The sequence below is a fragment of the Setaria italica genome, chromosome IV, assembly GCF_000263155.2.
Source record: "Setaria italica strain Yugu1 chromosome IV, Setaria_italica_v2.0, whole genome shotgun sequence".
Lineage (NCBI taxonomy): Eukaryota > Viridiplantae > Streptophyta > Magnoliopsida > Poales > Poaceae > Setaria > Setaria italica.
In genome coordinates, this window is record NC_028453.1 from 36,934,475 (window position 1) to 36,955,537 (window position 21,063).

Below are 21,063 nucleotides of genomic sequence, written 5' to 3' on the forward strand. Positions count from 1 at the left end.
GAGGCTCGTCAAAGCTTTTGTAATGGCAGATCCTAGCCTGTGTTTGGATACGAGGTGCTAAACTTTAACAGTGTCACATCGGATGTTCGGATGCTAATTAGGAGGACTAAACATGAGCTAATTATAAAACTAATTGCAGAACCCTGTCCTAATTCGCGAGACGAATCTATTAAGCCTAATTAATTCATCATTAGCAAATGGTTACTGTAGCACCACACTGTCAAATCATGGACTAATTAGGCTTAATAGATTCGTCTCGCGAATTATACTCCATCTGTGCAATTAGTTTTGTAATTAGCCTATGTTTAATACTCCTAATTAGCATCTAAACATCCGATGTGACAGGTGTTAAACTTTAACAGGGTGTTGCCAAACACCCCCTAAGATTTGTGTTGGCGGTTTGGAGCGCACTTGGAAGTTGGAACAGGAAGCAGTCATGGACTCATGGAGATGGGTCCGAGTCTGACTCCACTCCTCTGGTTTTCTGTGCGGGAGAGAAGGCGGCAGGTAACGTCCACCGGGTCTCTGAAGAAAACGCGTCAGCGGAAACCGAGGACGGATGACGCCAGTTTCGCTCGTTTTAGCACTAGCACGTTGGAACTTTGTTATTGCCAGCTTAGAATAATGGTCACAGGAATCGTGAATGTCGGTCCTCCCCTGTCGCGATCTCGATCTCGATAATTGCATGCAGGCTGCAGCGCATGGATGTCTGCTTCCTCGGTTAAAGAAATCAAATCCGGATAAGCTTTCCTCCCAGGCCCTCCCGCGCATGAGTCCAGCCTTACAGGGTGTCCCTGTCCCTGACCATCACGCCATGTCCATGCTTGCCACTGTCAGCCAGCCTTGCCTGCTCAGAACAGCGGCCCGCACACAGAACACATATAGATGTCCAGATGGGCTATGGCCCGGCAGCCCAACCCGGATCACGTTTTTTTGCCTGGCCCAAACCCAGCCCGACGCGGTGGCCTCCATGTCGTGCTGGCCTAGCCCGCTATCTTGTGCTGGGTGTGGGCCGTCAACCCCAGCACACAGGGCGGCCCGACCCGGCACGGAGTCAGCAGGCTAGCTCGGCACCGGCCCGCCTGCTCCCAACGGTCGGGAGCCCGGGGGAGGGGGCATATATAATCCCTCCGGCCGCTCCCCCAACCCTAGCCGCCTTCCATTCCCACGCCCACCCGCCGCCTGTTCGGCCCGGCTCTTCTCTCTTGGCCCCTCGCGACCTCGCCTCCTGCCCTCCTGCGCCTTCCCCCTCATCTCCAGCTCCGCTGAGATCTTCGACTCTCCACGCCGTGTGACCATGACTCCTCCTCTGCTCTAATCCTCTCCTGTCTCCTCCTCGTGACCTCGCCTCCTTAGTTCCTCCTTTATTGTCTTCTCATCGCCTCCTCCTCCAGTCCTCTGCATCTCGCTGCAGTTGGTCGTCGTCTTTGCCGTCTCGCCGTTGCCCTCTTGTCTCTCTCCGGCTCCGGGCTCCGGCTGCGCAGGTAACCATCTAACCCTAGATCTAGATTTCGATTCTCAAGTTCTCGACTTGACATCCCAGTTTGTGTTCTTGATCTTGATTCTTGAGTTCTTGGCTTCCCTCACCTGCTTCTAATTGGCTGCAGGTCTCTGGCTGGTGCGCCGCGGCCCACGGGGCCACACGCCGTTGAGGAACGGAGCTGTCGAGGGCGGAGGCGGGCCGCAGCACGAGGTCGTCGTGATGGACGACATGGAAGAGTACACCTTCAACGACGACCTCAGGGCCTGTGGGCTGCCCGGCGACGACGAGGACGACCTGGCTGTCGGCGGTGAGGCATTGTTCGGTAGCCCTGTTGCTTCGATCAATGTGGATGGCGGTGATGATGCCGGTGCTGCTGGAGGTGCAACTGCTGGCGTCGGCGCGTCTGCAACTTAGACGCCGTCGTCGATGCTGTCCTCGACGCCATCCGCCTCTACTAGCACTAACTGTCGGTTGAAGCGTGTCAGGTCTGCTGCTTGGAACGACTTCGAGGAGATCTATGGACTTTGCCCATCGATAAGAAGGTGAGAGTTGATGCTAAGTGTCGTCATTGTTCTCATGTTCTTTTTGGGCGTTCTTTTGCTGGTACCGGGCATTTGCTCCACCACCAGAAGGTATGTGTTGCTAAAGCTAATCATGCTGCTCTAGTTCAGTCTCATCTTCAGTTTAATGTTGATGGTTCTGTCCATACTTGGGAGTATAAACCTGATGTTGGTCATAGGGAGTTGTGCCATTTAATTGCTAGACTTAATTTGCCTCTCGGTTTTGGTCACGAAGATGCATTTGGGGAGTACATTCAGCGTGCTCACAATCCTCATTTTGCTAGTGTCTCTATGCAAACCATAACTAGAGATTTAGAAAAGTATTTCTTGCATCGTTGTGCTTCTCTAATTGAATGTTAGAAATCTGTTTCTTCTGTTTGCCTTACATCTGACATTTGGTCTGGCAATGCTAAGGAAGACTATCTTAATATTGTTGCTCATTTTATTTCTGTCGATTGGGAGTTAGAGAAGAGAGTCATTGGACTTAGGCTCATTCATGTCTCACATTTTAGTGTTAACATTGCTGAACATGTTGAAGCAGTTGTTACTGAGTTTGGTTTGAAGGATAAATTTTTTTTGTGACACTTGATAATGCTTCTTCAAATGCTTCTGCCATGGCCAAACTCATTCCTGAATTTGTTAGTTACCTTGGTCCAGACCTAGAACCACTTGACAATCGCAATAAACAAAAAGCATTGTGTGGTCTCTTGCGCCAGTGTTGTTCTTGTCACATTATTAACCTCATTGTCAAGTCTAGTTTGAAGAGAATCAAGTCTTATCTTGAGGCTTTTAGGACTGCAATTTCTTATTATAACTCTTCTAACCAACGCATTGCTGAATTTCATAACTTTTTCATTGTTACGGGGGTACGCCCTCGTAAGTTTGGTTTGGATATGGATGTGAGATGGAATTCTACTTATCTCATGCTCAAGCACCTTCTATCATACAGATACACCTTCTCTGTCTTTATTGGTGCTAATTATGGTTTGGTTAATGGTGAGCCACTACTTAGTGATTGACGGTGGTCAAACACCGAGAGCGGGGATCCGATGGGACCCCCTTTTACAGATCTGGCCTGGGGCTAGTTCGTGCGTAGGGATTCAAGAGGCGTTTAGTGGAGTTAGTATATGATTTTGCTAAGAGAGTTTTTAGATAGGTTCAGGCTGCTCGGAAGCGTAACACCTTACATCCTGTGTGTTGTGTTGCTAGAGTTATCTGTCTTGTTTATACAAGAGCCGGCCTTTTATAAGCAAGGCCCATGGGGGGATTGGTTGGGGCGAGCCTTGCATCCCAATCCATCTCTTTACATTGTGTGTGTGAACGCGGCAGCCCAATGGCCGTCCTCCTTGCTACAGTTCTTCTGACACGCCATCCACTTGCTTTGACGCTTCCTTACCTTGGTACGCACGGCGCTGCAGCACCCCGTCCAAGTCCTTTGTACGAAAATCTTCACATTTTACCATCTTAATTTGGTAATTCTTACTTCTCTCAGCCCGAACCCACCGTCTCGAGACAGGGGTGTGGCGGATCCACTTCGGATTCGCTTGATTAGACAGGGTTAAGTCGCCTAACATGCGACACTCCTGCCTAAACCAAGTTAACACGAAGTGCCGTCGGATTTCATCCGATTTAACCACTTAAACAGGATCGAGTTTAGCAAACCCACACGAAGGTGAGTGGTTACAGAGAATACAACGAGTCCACTGAGTTACACAAGTTTACCCATTTGGTTCGGCCATAAAATCCAACATCAGAGTTTTACAGGATTCAAAATAACATCAGAGAAAAACACTAGCGGAAGACTTCGTCGGGGTCGGACATCCCTGGTGAGGCCAACCGGGATATCACTGGTTCCTATCCTCGCCGTCCGAGGAAGGATCCCACTCGACCGTCCAGCCTGGCGGGAGCTGGGGCGGCCAAGCACCAACCAGAGAGGGGTCGGGAGCAGCAACATCACCTGAAAACAGGAGCCACAAAAAGGCTGAGCTACTAAGCTCAACAAGACTTAACCGATAGGAGTAAACTACTCCTCCTTTTAGACATGTAGGGCGGTTTGGCTGAGGGGTTTGTTTGCCAAAAGCACTAAGTAAAACCCTATTTTCAAGTTTTAGCTCCGGTTCTAGGTTCATTTACCATTCTAGGTTTTGCCACCTATTCTAAGCAATCATAGAACCAAACAAGAGTTGTAGATATAACAACAAACATGTCATCATCAGATTCTTCATTTACTCAGGGTGACATAGCGATCAAGCAATCTCAAGCTATGAGAGGCAGACGAATCGATTCGAGTTCTTTAACCATGCATGGTGAACCTAGCCTCACGACATCCGCGCACTCGGAGGTCGCTTCCTGTGTCGGCCTTCCCCATCAATCCCCTAACCCGTGTCGGGCCCATTTCCTTTGGTGCAAGGTTCCACAGACCCGGCCTCTGCCGTTCTGTGACCACGCTTGCCACCACGTGCGACAACTAGCAGGGGAAACTCCGTTCCAAGAACAATGGGGCGACCGCTCACGTCTAGGTTCAATCCGGTACTAGGCTTCCTCATCCCATACTAAGTATGAGGCTAGCACTTTCAAACACTTGATCACGAACACCACCACTGTCGGGCCTTAGCAAGATTTCATAGACAGACGGGGCTACATCCGACCACCAAAGAGTTACCAAAACCCTGCCCCGTCCATCGTCCTTATAGTTGTAACAGAAGGGTAAACATACAACTCCTACAACTCGCGAGTGACAGGGAATCACTCGGCTTTTACCGTCTCCTAGTTAAGCAAGGCGACTACACGGTCCAACAGCTAGTGCTCAGATCATGGGGACAACTAAGTCATGCATCTAGGGTTTCACACAACTCCTATACGTAAATGCACAAGCATGTTACATAAGGCATGCACAAGTTTAGTAAAACACGTAGGATTTTCATGCACCGGGGCTGGAAGGGGGACGGGAACTGCTTGACTTCTGGGGCGACTTCGGCTTCCGAGGGCAGGAGCTCGGCTACACCTTCTTCTTCTGGCGCCGGGTGAAGCTCGTAGAAGCCATCGGCGAGATGCAGCTCTACACGAATGCAATGCACAAGTTAGCATAGACGGTTATTTCAACAGCAACACTGGATCGCCTGAGCCCAGAAACTCGTGACAAAGAGCAGGAGGGTGGGGAGGTCCAAGAGAGCTAGTGAGGATCAAGAGGCAAGGGTTGGAAAGGAACTTATGATCTGATCCTTGAACTAGAGGATGTGATATACTAGGAATCCTCAAACGCACGCGCTGAAGGGTTCCTAAGTTTTACACATATACCCTCGGGTTGAAGAAAAGATCACAGCCGAACCCTCGGGCGAGACGGAACCGGGGTCGGCGGAACAGACAGGGTCGGGCGAGACGGAACCGGGGTCGGACGGATAAGAGGGGTCGGGCGAGGCGGACTGGGGTCAGCAACTCACCTTCTTCCTGAAAGGAAGGCTTGGGGTCGGGAAGAAGCAGACTTGGGCGGAGGGACTAAAGCTTCGAGCAAGGGCTAAGACTGGGAATGCTACGGCGGCAGCGATGCTTCTTGCGGATCACAAGTAAGCTTTTACGCAGCACGGAGGGGCAAGCTGCTGGGTGACTTGGAGAAAACCAAGGGGGAAAGCTGAGAGGAGAGCTCCTCAAGAACTTGGTGGGTGGCGCTAGGAGCTTGAGCAGCGAGCGAGAGAATGGCTAAGGCAACAATGGCGGAGGGAACTCCGGCGACCGGGGCATTCCTTTTATAGCTGCTGGAGCGGAGAAAGGAAGCGGCGCGGGAGAGAGAAAAGGGGAGCGGCGCGAAGGCCGGGGAGAGGCAATGGAGTGCTCTGCCGGGGCGGCGATTGAGCGAAGAGGGCGGTGGTGCAGAACTCCGGGGGTGACGCCAGCGATCATTGCGTTCTGCCGTCAGGGCGGCGTAGGAGCGGGTAGACCGGTGGTTGAGATTTGGCGGAAAGCGGGCGTCGCCGTGCGGAAGAGGTGATAGAAGCGACCGGTTTAACGGCGCTAGAATCGAGGGCGCACAGGTGAGAAGACAGGCAGCTGCGGGCGTGCGAGCGGGCGCGGAACAACAGATTGTCGGGCGACTTCTGACAGGGCGGGGGAAAGGAGCTGTCGCGGCCGCAGTAGGGGTTGGCGGTGGAGGAATCGTCGTGTAGCGGCGACCGGGCGGCGCGACTGTGGCTGAAGCGACGGAAAAGACGGGCGACATCGGGCTCTGGGGCCGGGATCTGGTGGCGTGATGATGGGCGCGGGAGGCGAGGCTCTGCAGAAAGGGGTGCAGAGGGGCTTCCGCTGCCATTGGGGAAGGGGGCGCGAGAACCCACTTGGTCGCGAGCCAGAGACAAAACTGCGTGGCGGGCGTCGGAGAAGACGAGCCACGCGGCAGGAAGGTGCTGAAGCGGGCATGCAACTCGAGTGCGGCTGTCGCGGAGGATCTGGGAGAAAGATCTTGCGGGTCCACCGGGCGGATAGAATGGATGGTTGAGGAAGATTAGAAGGATCCGACAGTGGGATGAGCTCGCCGGGGTCGGGAGAGGAACGAAGCAGAGAGGGGTCGGATCTCAGGGGTCGGGACCGGGCGGATAGCTGAGCACTCGGCGCGGGAAAAGCAAGGTAGATGACTAGGATCAAGGGCTCTGATCAAGACTAACTGGGAAGGTTTAGGGGTCGGTCGTTACAAGGGGGCGATGAACCTAGCTCCCGAGATCCTTCCCGGGAAGCTTTTACCACTTCCTGGGTCTCCCACCTCCTAGCAGAGTTCCCGGGAGTCCTTTTGCAGCTTCCTGGGTCGTTAGTGTGGGCCTACCCCTCTAGCAGAGGGCAGCCGGGAGCTAGGCGGGCGCTCTTGACATGAGGGCGGTGCCCTTCGCCTGTTGAACGGGATGGGTGAGACTGTCTATCCCCAAGGCATCTAGGCGCGTCCCATCAACCGTATTGATGGTGTTTTTATAGGGACGGGGCGCCTACTAACGGCCTACCCTCGACTGTCGCACCTTTCTCTCGCCAGGATACGTCATCGCTTGCTTAGCTTGGAAGCGAGCCTTCCCCGGCAGCTTCCCGGGAGGCCTCCTCGGCCGCATCCTCCTCCCATCACGTGGGCTCTTAGTAGGTCCCACAATGTGGAGGCGGTATTTTCCGGGTCCTTCTTGAGCTTCGGATTTTAGGGCCTATCTCCTTAATTGGGCTCCACACAGAGGGGTCCTCTTTCTACAGGCGGGCCTCACTTGTAAGTGCCTTCTTGGGGGACCCCCGTTCCCTTGGCGCTGACAGTGATGGTCATTGGACTGTTGTTGAGAAGATTATGGAGTTTCTTGGAATGTTTTATGAATCAACTGTTGCTTTATCTGGCGTTTACTATCCAACAAGTCCTTTGATGCTGCATCATATTATTGACATTGCTGGTTATTTACATGCCAAAGAGACTGATCCATTGCTCATGAGCATTGTTACTCCTATGAAACTGAAGTTCCTCAAGTATTGGCAGAATATCCCTCTTTTGTATTCTTTTGCATTTATATTGGATCCTAGAGCTAAGATTAGAGGTTTTCATAATGTTTTCCAGCTTCTTTCTCAGACTATTGGTTTTGATTATTCTAGTTACTTCAGTGACGTAAGAAGTGAATTATATAAACTGTATAATAAGTATGAAAATAAGTTTGGTGTAGTTAGGTTGCAGAGGTCCTCTCAAGCAGTAGGATCTATTGGTAAGAAAAAAAATAGCATGGGGTAAGATATTTAGGGCTCCTGGTACTAGTCCCAGTGGTTCTAGTTCTTCAACTGCTCTTGCATCTACATCTTCTCCTGCTATTGCATCTATTTATGAGTTGTCTTCTTACTTGGACAATGACACTGTCACCTGTTATGATGATGATTTCAACATTCTAAGTTGGTGGCATGAGCACAAACTTACATATCCCATTCTGTCCATACTAGCTACAGATGTCATATATGTTCTAGTTTCCACTGTTTCTTCGGAGTCTTGCTTTAGTATAACTCGTAAGGTGATCGAGGAGCGGCGACGATAGTTGCTGCCTCATTCGGTGGAGATGTTGATCTGCGTCAAAAATTGGGAGTTGGGAGATGCAAGGGCGCATCATGAGGTTGAGAAGGGGATGCAAGAGCTGGAGGAAGCATTCGACAAGTTCCTGGATGAAGGAGAAGGGCAACCTACTAATAAGCAATAAGTACTTGGCTACTTGCACAACTAAATGTTTTATTCTTTTCATCTACTGATTCATGTTTTGTTGTTCAAGAGTTCAAGTTCCTGATCTTTAACTCTTTGTTTGCTAGACCTACCCTTAGGCAAGAAGGTTTTTAATGAGGCAGCCAACACTTGATCACACAGATCAAGTGTTAAAACAGCTCTATAATTTCTGTCAACACTTTCTTATCAGTTATGAAGTGATGAACTTGTGTTTATTTGGTGCCTATTATCTATTGAAGTGTTGATCGCTAGAACTTATTTGTGAAAACATGTTGTCTGCTGCATGTTGTCCGTTGAACTTGTGTTTATTTGTGAAATTTGGAGCTGATGAAGTAGTTGATGCTTCAACGGGCTGTGGGCCGGCACGGCACGCAGATTGTGCCTGTGCTTCACAGGTTGGTCCCGCACGAAATAGGCCCGTGGGCTTGGGCTTGGGCTGTTCGTGCAGCCCGTAGGCTGGCACGCCCCGACACGATGGGGTGTAGTGCCGGGCCCGGCCCGGCACGAAGTTGGTATGTGTGTGCAACCCACGCTTGCAGTTAAACAGGTTTGATTTGAATAAAGAAGTTAGACCGTACAAGGACTCCCTATGATGCTTTTCACTGATAGATCAAATCTTGTCCTCTTGTGATTCCGATTGTGACAAGGCCCATTCCGTCATGGATGCGTGCCAACCCGAAGATTTCAGGGGCTATAATCTAGAACTTACCCGTGATTTATATTTATCCAGACCTTCAGCCAAGTAGACTACACTATGGAAACAGCCAAGTAGACTATGGAAACAATCTGAAAGGTGTTGAGTTCGTGAACGAAAGCTCCTTAGTCGGGCCCTGCCTGGGCGGGCCGCCCGTTTGGACATCCACAGAACACACACGCATGATCCAGACGCTGACAGATTATTTATGCTGGAAGAAACTTGATCACTGATCATAGGTGTACATCTGGTGTTACAGAAACAAATCAAAGAATGCGATACGCGCGCTACATTTACATCATTACATCTCCACCACCCCCTGCTGCAAAACGTTCCTTATTCTTCTTCGATCCATCGATGATCGATCGATGTCTGGTTTCGTCACTGATGGTTTTGGAACGACGAGGAATCGTACGTGCACGGCCGGCCGGTGGATCCGCCGCTCACCGGAGGTGGCACTCCGCGGGGACACCCTGCGGGAATCGCTTGGCGTCGGTGCAGTAGTTGTAGATCATGAACTTCCTCTGCACCCACCGCATGCGGCGGTAGCTCATGTCGCTGAGTTGCTGGTTCCACCAGCTGCGCCCGCCTCGGCGTCCCGCGACGGCGGCGGTCTCCATGGTGCCGACGGGGCACTGCTGCCTGCCGTTGGCCCAGACGCAGGCGTCGGCGCTGAAGCCCCTGAAGGAGGCGACGAAGGGCGCGTGGGACCAGTCCGCCTTCACGCGCCCGCCCTGCGTGGCCCAGTCGTCGGCGTTCCACAGGCTCGCGTACAGCCGCATCGGCTGCGACTTGGGGAACGCCACGCCGCGGGCCTCGTGGTTCTTGAAGTCCCGGATCGGCGTCCCGTCCACCGCGAAGCTGCAAAAGCAAGAGGAAAGAACTAGCTGTCAGCGACATACGTCTCGCACTCTAGCTCGCTAGAGAACAAAGGCCGGTCAGGTCACGTGCGCGCAACAGCGGCCATGTCTGGATTTCAAGAACTCGAAGGCGGCGATGGATGACTCACATGACGTGCTGCGGGTTCCAGACGATGGAGTAGGTGTGGAACGAGGTGGTGGGGTCGAACCAGAGGCGGAACTGCTGCTCCCGCTGCCCCTGCCCCTGCGTGAACACGTTGGTGTGCAGCGTGTAAGGCTCCCCCGTCTCGTTGCCCAGGAACTCGAAGTCGATCTCGTCGTGGGTGCTCCCCTGCGACGACAGGTAGAAGGTGGTGACGGTGCCCGCGGAGTTCCCCGGCACCAGCTTGATCTGCATGTCGATCTTGCCGAAGAGGTACTCGCTCCTCGACTGGAACCCGGAGCCGGAGGTCCGGTCGAGGGTGAGGTCCAGCCCGCGCCCGCCGTCAACGACCTTGCCGCGGCCGCCCCCCCACGTCATCTCCGTGTCCTGGTAGAAGTTGCCGGCCGCCTCCGCCGCCAACGCCAGGCAGGCCACCGCCGCAATGGCGATTGCCAACGACGACCTCATCTTCTTCGCGGGTTGTGCAGCTCTGGCTAGCTAGTGAGAGTGGGGAAGGATGGCAGGAACTCGAGAGGAGGAGGAGGTGACGAAGAAGTCTGATTGGCTGGATTGGTGTGGATGGGAATGGTGATGGTCGATGGGTAGAGGGGGTGGTATTTATACACGGGAACCGTGGCAGCCAGCAAGGCAGACGCGGGGGGACGGAGACGGACACGGGCAGCAGGTGGTAAGCAAAGCAACGGGCGAGTGCCGGCTCGGGCTCGGCTGGCGCGTATGGCGGAGTAAATGCGGCGCGGGGCGGGTAGATTTGGGGCAGACGCGCGCGGGCACACGGGACGGCTGGCCACGCACTGGATCCAGGGCGAGGCCGCGTCCGGCCGCCGGTGGGGGCCGCGCGGCGCGGGGGCGCCTTTACTTGGGCCGTGTTTAGTTGGGAAATTTGGAAGGTGCCAAATTACTGTTACAGCACTGTAGCACACTGTAGCGTTTCGTTTGTATTTGTGAATTATTGTCCAAATATTGACTAATTAGGCTCAAAAGATTCGTCTCGCAAAGTACAACAAAACTGTGCAATTAGTTTTTAATTTCATCTACATTTAGTACTCCATGCATGTACCGCAAGTTTGATGTGATGGGGAATCTTCTTTTTGCATAGTGTCAAAGTTGGGAGTTGGGAGTAACTAAACATGGCCTTGGCCACGCAAGCCCTGATGCCCATCCATCCGATCCGGCGGCATCCGCGAAAAGGGGTAGCCGGACGGGCAAGTGGTGGCTGCCGGGTGGGGGAGGGGAAACGCCGATGCGTGCAGCTTTTGCGGGTGCTTTCTCCTCCTTTGCCTCGCTCGCGCACAGGCTGAGCTGCTTTACAGTGAGGCGCCGGCTGGTGGTGGGCAGGCTGCTGGCCGCTGCTCAGCCCGCTCGTGCTGCCACTGCCAGTGCCAGCCCGCGGCGTGATCCGGCGTGGCGGCATGCCGGCATGTGCCATGGGCGTGCGTGCAGCCCTGGGATTCGGGGAAGGTTCGTCCGGCTGCCGGCTTTTGCCGTGTGGGGGTATTTGGCCGCTTGCCCGCGCTCTTTGCCCCGTGGGAGAAGGAACGCGGCAGCTGGCCATGGCCTGTCCATTTCCAGTCCCGCCTTCCCATCCAGGACTCCAGGGCATTAGAGTCTGTCTGTACTTGCAAGCTGCAGGTGTGCTTATTGTCCACGGTAAAGGCGCTGCTGCTGGTACATTAGGTTTCTTTCAAAGTTTGATCTACACCATTAAGGGTCCTTTGGATTGCAGGTTTTTTGAAGGAATTTTGTAGGAATACTGTTCATAGAGGAATTGTTCCTATCCTATCATTTGGTTTGCACGAAACGTGAATAGTGTTGCATAGGAATTTACTCCTTTGCATGCTGATTCCAAAGGATTTCTAACATCCACTCGGACCTCTCGGTAAAATTCCTATGCACGAAGAACAAGAAACTCAATGCTTGAGCTACTTGTTAATTGCTGTCCTTCTGTGTGGAGCCCAATTGTTGGTGTAATGGTGTGTACTAGAAGAAATGTTTAGCCATGTCTGATCAATTAGTGGAAAACAACAACTTCATCATGGCTAAAAATCCTTTAGGATTCCTATGTTTTTCCTGTGATATATCCAAATATCCATTCCATCAAAATTTCTACATTTTCCAATCCTATGTTTTGCATCTACATTCCTACAATATTCCTATATTTTTCCTATTCTCATGTTTTTTATTTCCTGCCTTCCAAAGGAGTCCTAAGGCGGCGAGCAGTTGGAGTTGTGTGTAGCGACACGAGTAGTCCACGCCGCAATGATACGTACTTACAGTACAACAGGCTGGAGTTTTTCAAGGGGCTGAATCGACCCATACGTACGTTTTGATCGAGCGCTGGCTGGAGCGCCCATCGGTTCTCCCCTCCGACATGCTGCCGTTAGGTACGGGCATACAGGTATGCTGCTGATTTGGACGAGGACGACCCTCTACGAACGGACACGACCGTTTTATCCCTAGCTTGTCGTTCCATGGGTCCGGCGAGTTTGAAATTTGAAGTCCTTTTCGTCTAAATTTGGAAGTGAAGGACTGAAGGGTGCGTGCTTGCTGGTTTACCCCTGGCACACCCTACAGTGCAGCCGCGTGGTGCTGCCACGTCCAACAACGATACCCAAAATTTAAAACCTGCAGTACTCCACAGTGGCGCATCATCACGACTTCACGAGACACGTCGGCGCCGAGGAGCAGCGGGACATGGCCTCGCGGGATCCAGCTGGGCTGGGCTCATCCATCCTACCCTACTCATCAGTGCGTCATGCATGCACTGCTTCCCTCCCATCCGGTAGTACCGCCACTGCAGCATTAAGGCCCGCCCATGCTGCTCCCATGGCTTGGCCGGAGGGGATGTCACTACGACAGACAAGGGGGATCGTATGCTCGCAGATCACAGCTGGCGCCTGTCGGACGGCCTCGGCGTCCAGGAGCGCCGCACTGGTGCCAGCCCAGCCAGGCAGACCACGGCGTCCGGGCCAGCAGGTCATCGTCTAGAAGAGCGTAGGCAACCGGGCCGGGACCGCGACCTGCATGGCCCGCCCATACGGCGCCAGCATAAGGAGAAGGACGAGGAGCAGAACGGGAGGGGAGCCATGCCCCCCCCCTGCCGGCTGCCGCGCCCGTGCGCGGTGACCACGGAGCGGCCTCGCCCGCGCGCCAGGAGCCGCTCCCGTGCGGCCGCGCCGAGCAGCATTCGAACGGCTGGGACCGGGGAAGAAACGGCAACGGCTGGCCTCCGAGGCGAGGCCGGCCGGCGCGTGCATTCATTCATTCGCGGCTTGCTGCTATTCAGGCTAGCACACCCTCGTACGCGTACAGGTACAGGTAAAGTCCTCGCGTTCGCAGCCTCGCACGGGCAGAGTGTTCGTTGTTCCGGCCATTTTAGGAGAGAGTACAACGCTACTATGCCAGCGACGGCATGACCGCTCCCTTTACCCACCAATAGTACTGTTCGGACTTCGGAGTCCTCCAGATCCTTCCTAGTCATTGGCGCGACAAGCTCGGCATTATCACTGGAGCCCATCAGCATGCTACACAGGCCTACATCCGCCGGAACATCCCGTCTGGGCTGATGCTACACGTGCCCTCTGATTAAGTTGCTTGCTTAATCATGCGCAAGCACAATTGAATTGTTCCACCAACGGCGGCGCCACACGATCTGATGCGGTCGGATTGTGCATCATCAGTGGTACGTATACTAAAAAGGACGGTCATGGTGAAGAATAATACGCTCCTCTTCCAAACGAACGAATTGGTGTTGGTGATCATGCCTACACAAATTTCCCTTCTAGAGACTGATAATGGTGGCAATTAGACTGATTCGCCTCTTTATCTTCCCCGAATATTTGAGACACATTGGATGGGTGAACATGCTGTGACCACAATTGATGGTGCCATCGACTTCTGCAGAAGAGGGGCCACGGACGCGGGTCAGCATGCATCGTTGAGGTCCTCCCACTTCAAGTCCAAGCCGAGGCGCTGGCTCGCCCCAGGCTGCTGGAAAACCTCGACGCGGCAGAGCTGCAGGCCTGCAGCGGAGGGAATGCGCTCGACGGGGCTGGGCCGGTGTCGTCCCGGCCGAGGGCGGCGCTGGCCGCGGGCACGGCGGCGCGAGAAGATGTCGACTGCCGCCGCGGATCGCGACCCGGCGAGTGGGAGCGCAGGGAAAGGACGCAGACGGGGACCAAAGCCGCGGGTATGAACTAGGGGACAGCGTTGCGGGCGCCGGCGATGCCGAGCGCGACGGCACGGCCAGCCCGAGGGCGCGCGCCACGGGGATCGGGCCTCGAGTACCGTCAGATCCGGAGGTTACGGCTGCTATTCTCGATACGATGAAGTGCGTTGATGGGCCAAGCGGAGGCCCATTCCTGAGCCCACCTTTTCCGCCGCGTGTGGGCTGCTACATTGTCCTCGTGTGGGCTGCTTCCCTCCTCCTCTCCAAAAGGGAAAATCAGTGGCCTGCTGCAGCGTTCAGGATAGCCATAGACTGAACATTTTTCCTAGCGCAAAACGCATCGAGTTAGCTCGGACATCCACAGCCCAGTAACTTGGCTCAACTTCTATATTGGACCGGAAACTCCTCTCCTACAGTGCAATCCAGTCCAAATGACACGGTGGTAGCCCGACATCATCAATGCGTTCCATCCACTTCTTGACTCCGTGTTTATCATCATCACTCATCTAGCAGCTGGACATCAGGGGCAGCTGGTAAACGAATTTTCGTGTTGAATCCTTATGCAATATCCGGCACCTTTTTAATGAAAAATCCGTTAAAGCAGTTAATATTAAAATAAGAGAGATGGAGATTTACAAGCGCACTTTTTGAAGATCCGTTCTCATACACTCCACTTTTTTACCGTCTGTCATCTTACTACGTACTTACTACAATAGCTGCTGACGTAACTATAAAACTTTAGAAAAAGGAAGAAAAAGATATCCTGCTCTTGTCGTCAGCCGGCCGGGTTGAAGTCAACAGTTGCATGACTCACCCTCACCCCAGCGTTGAAGCCTACAGTAGCTCTCTCTCTCTCTCTCTCTCTCTCTCTGATCAGTTCCATGCAGTCGTTGCCAACCACTCTGATCATTCAATGAACATGCATGGTGCCTAGAACTAGTCGTGTGGTTTCGTGACATCAGAGGTGCATGTTTCAGTGATGGTGCCGTCACCGAAACTGCACCAGAGTCCGGAGCAAGTTCCCGCGCCGATCGATGTTTCTGAAAATTGCGTTCCCAAGTTCCAAACGCGCGTCCGACTTCAGGTCAGTCACATGATCGATTGGCCCCATCTCGTTCAGCCAGCCCCGAGAACCGTAGGAAGCAATTAGCGAAGCGTCTGACCCAGCGCTTTTCTTGTCCGAAACTACGGCCGGCCGGCTCCATCATCTCACATGTCGCCTCACTCTTAGCTGCACGGACGAGAATTATTGTGAAGAAATCGACAGGCAAGGCGATCCCCTATTGGACGGTCAATGCCGTAACGGCCAGCCTGCCGGTTGAGCTGGCGTCATTCTAAACACTGCAGGCGACGCAACGTCCCAGCCCCCTGCCCACGACGGCGTAACAGTGGCGCTAGTAATCAAGTCCTGAATCTCCCCTGCTCATCACGCGCGGGCGGGCACCTGCAGTACGCGCGCGATCGGTTTGCAGGAGGAGAACAGTGGCGGTGCATGATTGTTTTCAGAGAAACAGGGCGAAGAAATGAAGTCACGACCTGAGCAAATACAATACCAGCACACCCACGCCAACCTCAGAACGTCGCCGTCGGTGGTCCTCCGCGTCGCCGTCGATCAGTCGGAGAGGCCCTCCAGCCTTCACGTCGCCTGTCGCCAGATTGACAAACGAAAGCGACGCGCGTTACGCCAAACGCTGGTCGTTGAAAGGAACATGCATGGGACGTGATACATCATACATGCTGCTGCAAACTGTACCATGGTATGTGGATTACTGTGATAGGTCGTTGAATCGTGGGAATTATTTTACTGTGCTGGGTGAAACCGTAAATTAGTCTACTACTTTAACTGCATCCAGATCACCAGTTGAACTTCATGGTGAGTTCTGACCTGTAACGGGTACACGAAGCAAGTGGACTAAGATCTTGTTTGGATACACCCTCCTAAAGATTAGAAGTCCATTTTTAGGATACTTTTAGGACATGTGCATCCAAACATGGATCCTAAAAGTGCACTCCTAAATTCTAGGAGGGCTATTTTCATAGGAGGGTCAAGGGGTACTAATGGATCCTATTTCTCCTAAGAGCAAGTTTAATAACGCAACTAGCAAGCGGGCTGCAAGATTTCTCTCAGCCTTTTCCTAGCCCACTCGTATAATGGTTAGCTCTTCACCATTAATACATAGCCCACAAGTCATTCTCACAAAGTTTCTTGATTCCTGTGCCCAAGTCGGCTGTAAGCTTATAGCCCGCTTCTCCTCTCTCACCTCTTCTCTCTCCTCTACGTCAGCATTAAGCCAGCTTACAGCCCCTTATTATACTTGCTCTAAAAGTGGTTCCCAAGTCTCCCTTTACCCCTATTAGCCTTGCATGCATTAATGACGTGAACAGTGAGGGGTAGTTTAGAGGAGTAATTGTGGGATAAAAGTGACATTTTCTCTCTAATCCTAAAGATTAGTAGTCCATCCAAACAGTCCTATACTAAACTTTAGGACTAGCAATTTGAAGGTAGTACACTACTAAATTTTAGGAGTTTGTATCAAACATCACCGAGAGGAATTTGGGCGCACGCGCGGCACGAAGGAACGCAGGGTACGGTGATCTGGTAGAGCAAATTGATTGTTTGTCACGAGGATCATGTCGGCAGCACAATACTACCTGCGAGGCCCTGGGCCGCGGTCTCCCTGTCCCGGAAAAAGCTAGGCTAGGAGGCCGTTCGTCCGTGTGCTTTTCGAGCGCAGCATACAAAAGGGACAAAGCCGCGGTCGAAAAGCTCGCGGCCTCTGGCTTTGGGGAGGGAGGGAGGGGATACCGTATCGGAGCAGCGATCATGAGAGCGTGTCACGAGGAGAGCAACCATGTCGGAACCATGTCCCAGTTCGTGACCGGGAAAAGAGAACTACTCCTATCGTCGAAGCGAAATGGCCGGGATTCCCCGTGGCAATGTTCCATGTTTTTACTCGTGAGCACACGACGACGATCGCAACGATTCACAGCACCCCTGCTGTGGGTTGGCTGATGCGCAGCGAATCGCCACGGCTTGATGCTGACGCCATGGCCAGCGTGCGAGTACTACGAGCTCGTGACTCGCGAGCCATGGCGGTGGACAGACACCTCCGGCGAGTGGAGCCAAAAAGGGAAGGCGCCTGCCACGCCCCACGACCACGTACACGTCCCCCCTGCGCTGCAGGCTCACACCTACTGGCTCTAGCTGTGCGCAGTGTACGCCCACATAAAAAATCGACAGCGAGACATACGCGATTCGCTCGGGTACAGTACAGCGCGCGTACGATGGAATCAGTGATCCCCCACGTCCTCACCAGTCACCTGCAGCGCCTGCGCTCGCGTTCAGCGAACTGATCACCGCCGTGTCAGCCGGGCCTCACCCTCACGACGCAGGGGCAGGCGGGCAGGCGCTGAAAAAGCGAAATTTTCCTTCAATGCGTCTGCAGCACCAACATGGCAGGGCTGCAGGAGGCAATTGAACGCGAGAACGTGCGGGCGCCCGAGCGCGGGCCGCACGACGGCAACGGCAGGGCAGCAATCATCGGCTTGGTTGGTTGGGACCGGGAGCAGCGAGGTGATCCCGCCGAGCAAGAAGAAGCCGTTGGGGCCTTGGGGGGGTGGCGGCTTCGGCTTCGGCTTCGGCTTCGGCCGGGCGTGGGGACATCAGGCAGACACGCGGTGATACGCGACACGGGAGGGCACGAGGCCACGTTCGATGGCGGGCGCGCGGGAGGCAGGTGTGCGGCCGCCGAATGCTCCCCCCATGCGGTGCGGATCCAACCACCCGAGCCGCTACGCTAGATGGCTAAAACCTACGCAAAACAACGCAGGAAGAAACAAAAACGAGATGCCTGCGCTGTGCACCAGAGATGTGCGCTCATGCTCATGTGCAGATGAGCACGCAGCTCCTGACCTGAGCTCCGTGAAACGAAAGCCGTTGTAGCAGCTCTCCGGCCAAGTCAGTCATTCACCTGCTGGATAGTTGCTTTACACCAAAAAGCCGCGGCACTTTTGTTTCTTCATACAGACAAAAGAATTTTGAGCAGCGCTAGTACTAGTACACCAACACACGCACGCACGCACGCACGCCCAGCTTTCGTGTGGTTCCCCAACCCCCGACCCGGCCGACGCAAGCCGCCAAAACCTCACCTGCGCGACCGCTAGTACGCTCCCCGCACGAACCGGGCCACAGCATTCACCACACCACCGCGTGCTTCCCCGTCCGGCCGCCGCAGGGGATCCCCGCGGCCGGCCACCCACCCAGACCCAGCCTCGACCTCCGCGGCGCCATCCGCGGGCCGCGCCCAATCCGCTCCGCACGTACTTCTTGCTAACCAAACCAGCCACCAACACACCAGCCTCGAGATTCCCGCGAAAGCAACATCCCCCGTCTCCTCCTCGCGCTCCGGCGCGGCTTCCGAGGCCGCGGCCGGCGTGGCCCCGAAAAGAGGGAGGACGATGGGGGAGGGCGCCATAATTACCACGCTGCCCATCACGTGACCACGCCGGCGGGAACGAAAGGCCGCGGGCCGTGGCTTTACCGCTCCGTAATTCGGCACCATCTCCGGGGGTAAGCTCGGCAACGTCGACGGCAGATAAAACTTTTCTCCCGGCTGCAAGGTGGGCCCCTGCGCAACAGTAGCCGGCCTAGCAGGCGCTAGGGCCGTTACGGGCGGGCGCGTGCGGGCCCCGCGGCGCCCCCCACCAGCTGGACCCGGGCCACCGCCGCGCGCCGCCGCCCCGCGGCTCGTCGTCGCCCTCGCACGCCCCGGCGCGGATGGGCGGGAGGCGGCACACGCCCGCCAGCTCCGACAGGCTCCGCACGCCGATGGCGCTCCTGGCGCTGCCGGAGTTGACGGCGGCGGAGCAGGAGTAGCGGCCGGCGTCGGTGACGAGGAACTCGGAGCGGACGAACATGAGGTCGGACGGGCGCAGGTCGCTCCACCGCTGCTGCGCCGCGGGGGCCGTCTCGCCCTCGCACCCGCCGGCGGTGCTCACCAGGATGCGGTGCCCGAACCGACGGTCGAACGCCTCCGGATCCGGCTCCGCCACCACGGCCGCCGGCTCCACCAGCAGGACCCGGTCCTTGCGCACCTTCGCGCTGTCGAAGCACCCCACCGCTACGCCGCCGTCGGCCGACCGCCGCGAGCTAGGGCCGACCCGGCCCGGCGCGCGCACCGACCCCGTGGAGTGCCGCCCAGAGATCCTCCGTCCAGCCGGCGCGGGCGACGGAGCAGGAGCGGTTTGTTGCGGCGCCTCTTTGGTGGCGGCCTTGGTCTCCGGCGGGTCGGGCGGGCCAGTTGTCGACGGCTTGGGCGGCTCCGGGAGGAGGAGCACGTCCTCCGGGTCGACGCGGGAGCGGCAGAGCGGGCAGGTGGAGTGGGCGTCGAGCCAGGTGTCGACGCACTCGACGTGGAACCCGTGGCGGCACTTGGGCAGCAACCGGAGCGCCTCCGTGGGCTCGAACCGGCCGAGGCAGACGGCGCACTCGAGCCCTTCCTTCTGCCCGCGCAGCGCGCCGTACCGGAACACGGGGAGCGACTCCACGACGGCGCGGTCGACGCCGGAGTTCCTCCGGTCCCCCGCGGCCCCGGCGCCGGAGGACCCGAACCCGCCTCCGCCGCCGCCGCCGGCGGACCCGTAGGGCCCCGACGACTCCGCGGCGCTGCGCTTGCAGTGCTTGGCGTAGAGCAGGAGGAGGAACGTGATGGAGAAGACGCTGGTGAGGATGCCCACGACGACGGCCACCCCGGGGCGGAACGGCGTCGCCGACGAGGGCGGCGGCGACGGCATCGGCGACTCGATCGCGCCGTCGTAGTCCGACAGCAGGAGCCGCCGCGACGGCTCCATCGGCGATGGCGATCGATCCGGGACCTGGGAGTGGCCGTGGCGCTGCCGCTGCCCGCTGCCACCAAGAGACGAAGGCGCTTGCGACTTGTAATCAAGCGATAGGGGTAATAATAGCGGTGGCGACTAGAGCCTACTCCTAAGCGACGTGCAGGCGGCCACACCGGAGCAGTAGGGCTAGTAGCTGCTAGCCGGGGGGGCGGTGAGCGGATCACCCAGCGATGGGGCCTCGTGGCGGGGAGACGGGGCAGTGGGGGCCTGGCCGGATGGGCCATCGGACAGTTGTGCTGCTCCGCCGGTGAGGCCACCCCCCGTGCGGCTTGTCGCGGAGTGATGCCGAGCTGAGAGTGGCATCAGCACTGCAGCCTAGGGCACTGACAGTTTGGTTGTGGCGCGGTGGGGCCGTGTGTCAGAGGGGTGGCAAATTTTTTTTGAAAGAAAGGCGTCCGGCATGGGCTGGGGAGCAGAGACCCCTGTTTCGAGCGAGTAACGTACTTATTAATGCGGCGTTTAAGAACGCTGGGGGAGGGGAGATTACTGTTTCGGGCGCGGCGGAGGAGCCCGTTAAACCCGACGGCCCAGGGGCAGTATGGGAACCCGCTCGTGTTTTAAAATTTGCTCGCGAGCAGGAGCAGCGTGAGACGGGGGCCTCGTGCCCTCGTGTACACGATCAGAACGAGGGAATGAATGCCCACAGTAAAGAAGAAAACAAAAGACGATCAGAGGCCGAGCGAGGCCGTGTACACGAGACGATTAGCGGCTCAGCCGCTGACACGGCCGCGACAGCCGGCGGCGGTCCCCACATGGCAGCCATGAGGAGTTCGAGTCACAAGGGTGAATAGTGGGCCGCAGGCGTCTGGGTAATCCATGCTCGGGGACACGTGAGGAGCAGCAGCACTCCCTGCTCTGTCGAAATTTGAATGTTTGCTGCCTTTGGAGAAAAAAATTTGATTTTTTTCCGTGCGGCGCGGCGGCAGGCGGGATCGGGCAGGACCAGTGGCCGCACTTTCCGTTTCAGGGATTTGCCGCGCCTGTTTTAAGGCGCGACTTAATTCGCTTCCTCGAAAGCTTTGGTACTGCTGC

At 55.7% G+C, this 21,063-nt stretch overlaps 3 protein-coding genes across 3 annotated transcripts in view; 1 reads left to right on the plus strand and 2 right to left on the minus strand.

Moving 5' to 3' along the window:
* Positions 1-9,128: 9,128 nt before the first annotated feature.
* On the minus strand, positions 9,129-10,558 carry LOC101772956 (xyloglucan endotransglucosylase/hydrolase protein 22). Its single transcript, XM_004966084.4, has 2 exons — positions 9,955-10,558; positions 9,129-9,806 (listed from the first exon to the last, which is right to left on the minus strand). Exons 1-2 carry the CDS (start codon positions 10,413-10,415, stop codon positions 9,389-9,391), a joined length of 879 nt encoding a protein of 292 aa, XP_004966141.1. The 5' UTR covers positions 10,416-10,558; the 3' UTR covers positions 9,129-9,388.
* Positions 10,559-18,070: 7,512 nt separating this feature from the next.
* On the minus strand, positions 18,071-20,391 carry LOC101773369 (RING-H2 finger protein ATL43). The gene has a single exon (XM_004966085.3). It carries the CDS (start codon positions 19,981-19,983, stop codon positions 18,781-18,783), a length of 1,203 nt encoding a protein of 400 aa, XP_004966142.1. The 5' UTR covers positions 19,984-20,391; the 3' UTR covers positions 18,071-18,780.
* Positions 20,202-21,063, plus strand: part of LOC101759202 (protein STAR1) — a 3,575-nt gene continuing 2,713 nt past the window's right edge. The window contains exon 1 of the mRNA XM_004967196.3: positions 20,202-20,278. Coding sequence (XP_004967253.1) covers positions 20,202-20,278 — 77 coding nt within the window. The remainder of the gene's footprint in view (positions 20,279-21,063) is intronic.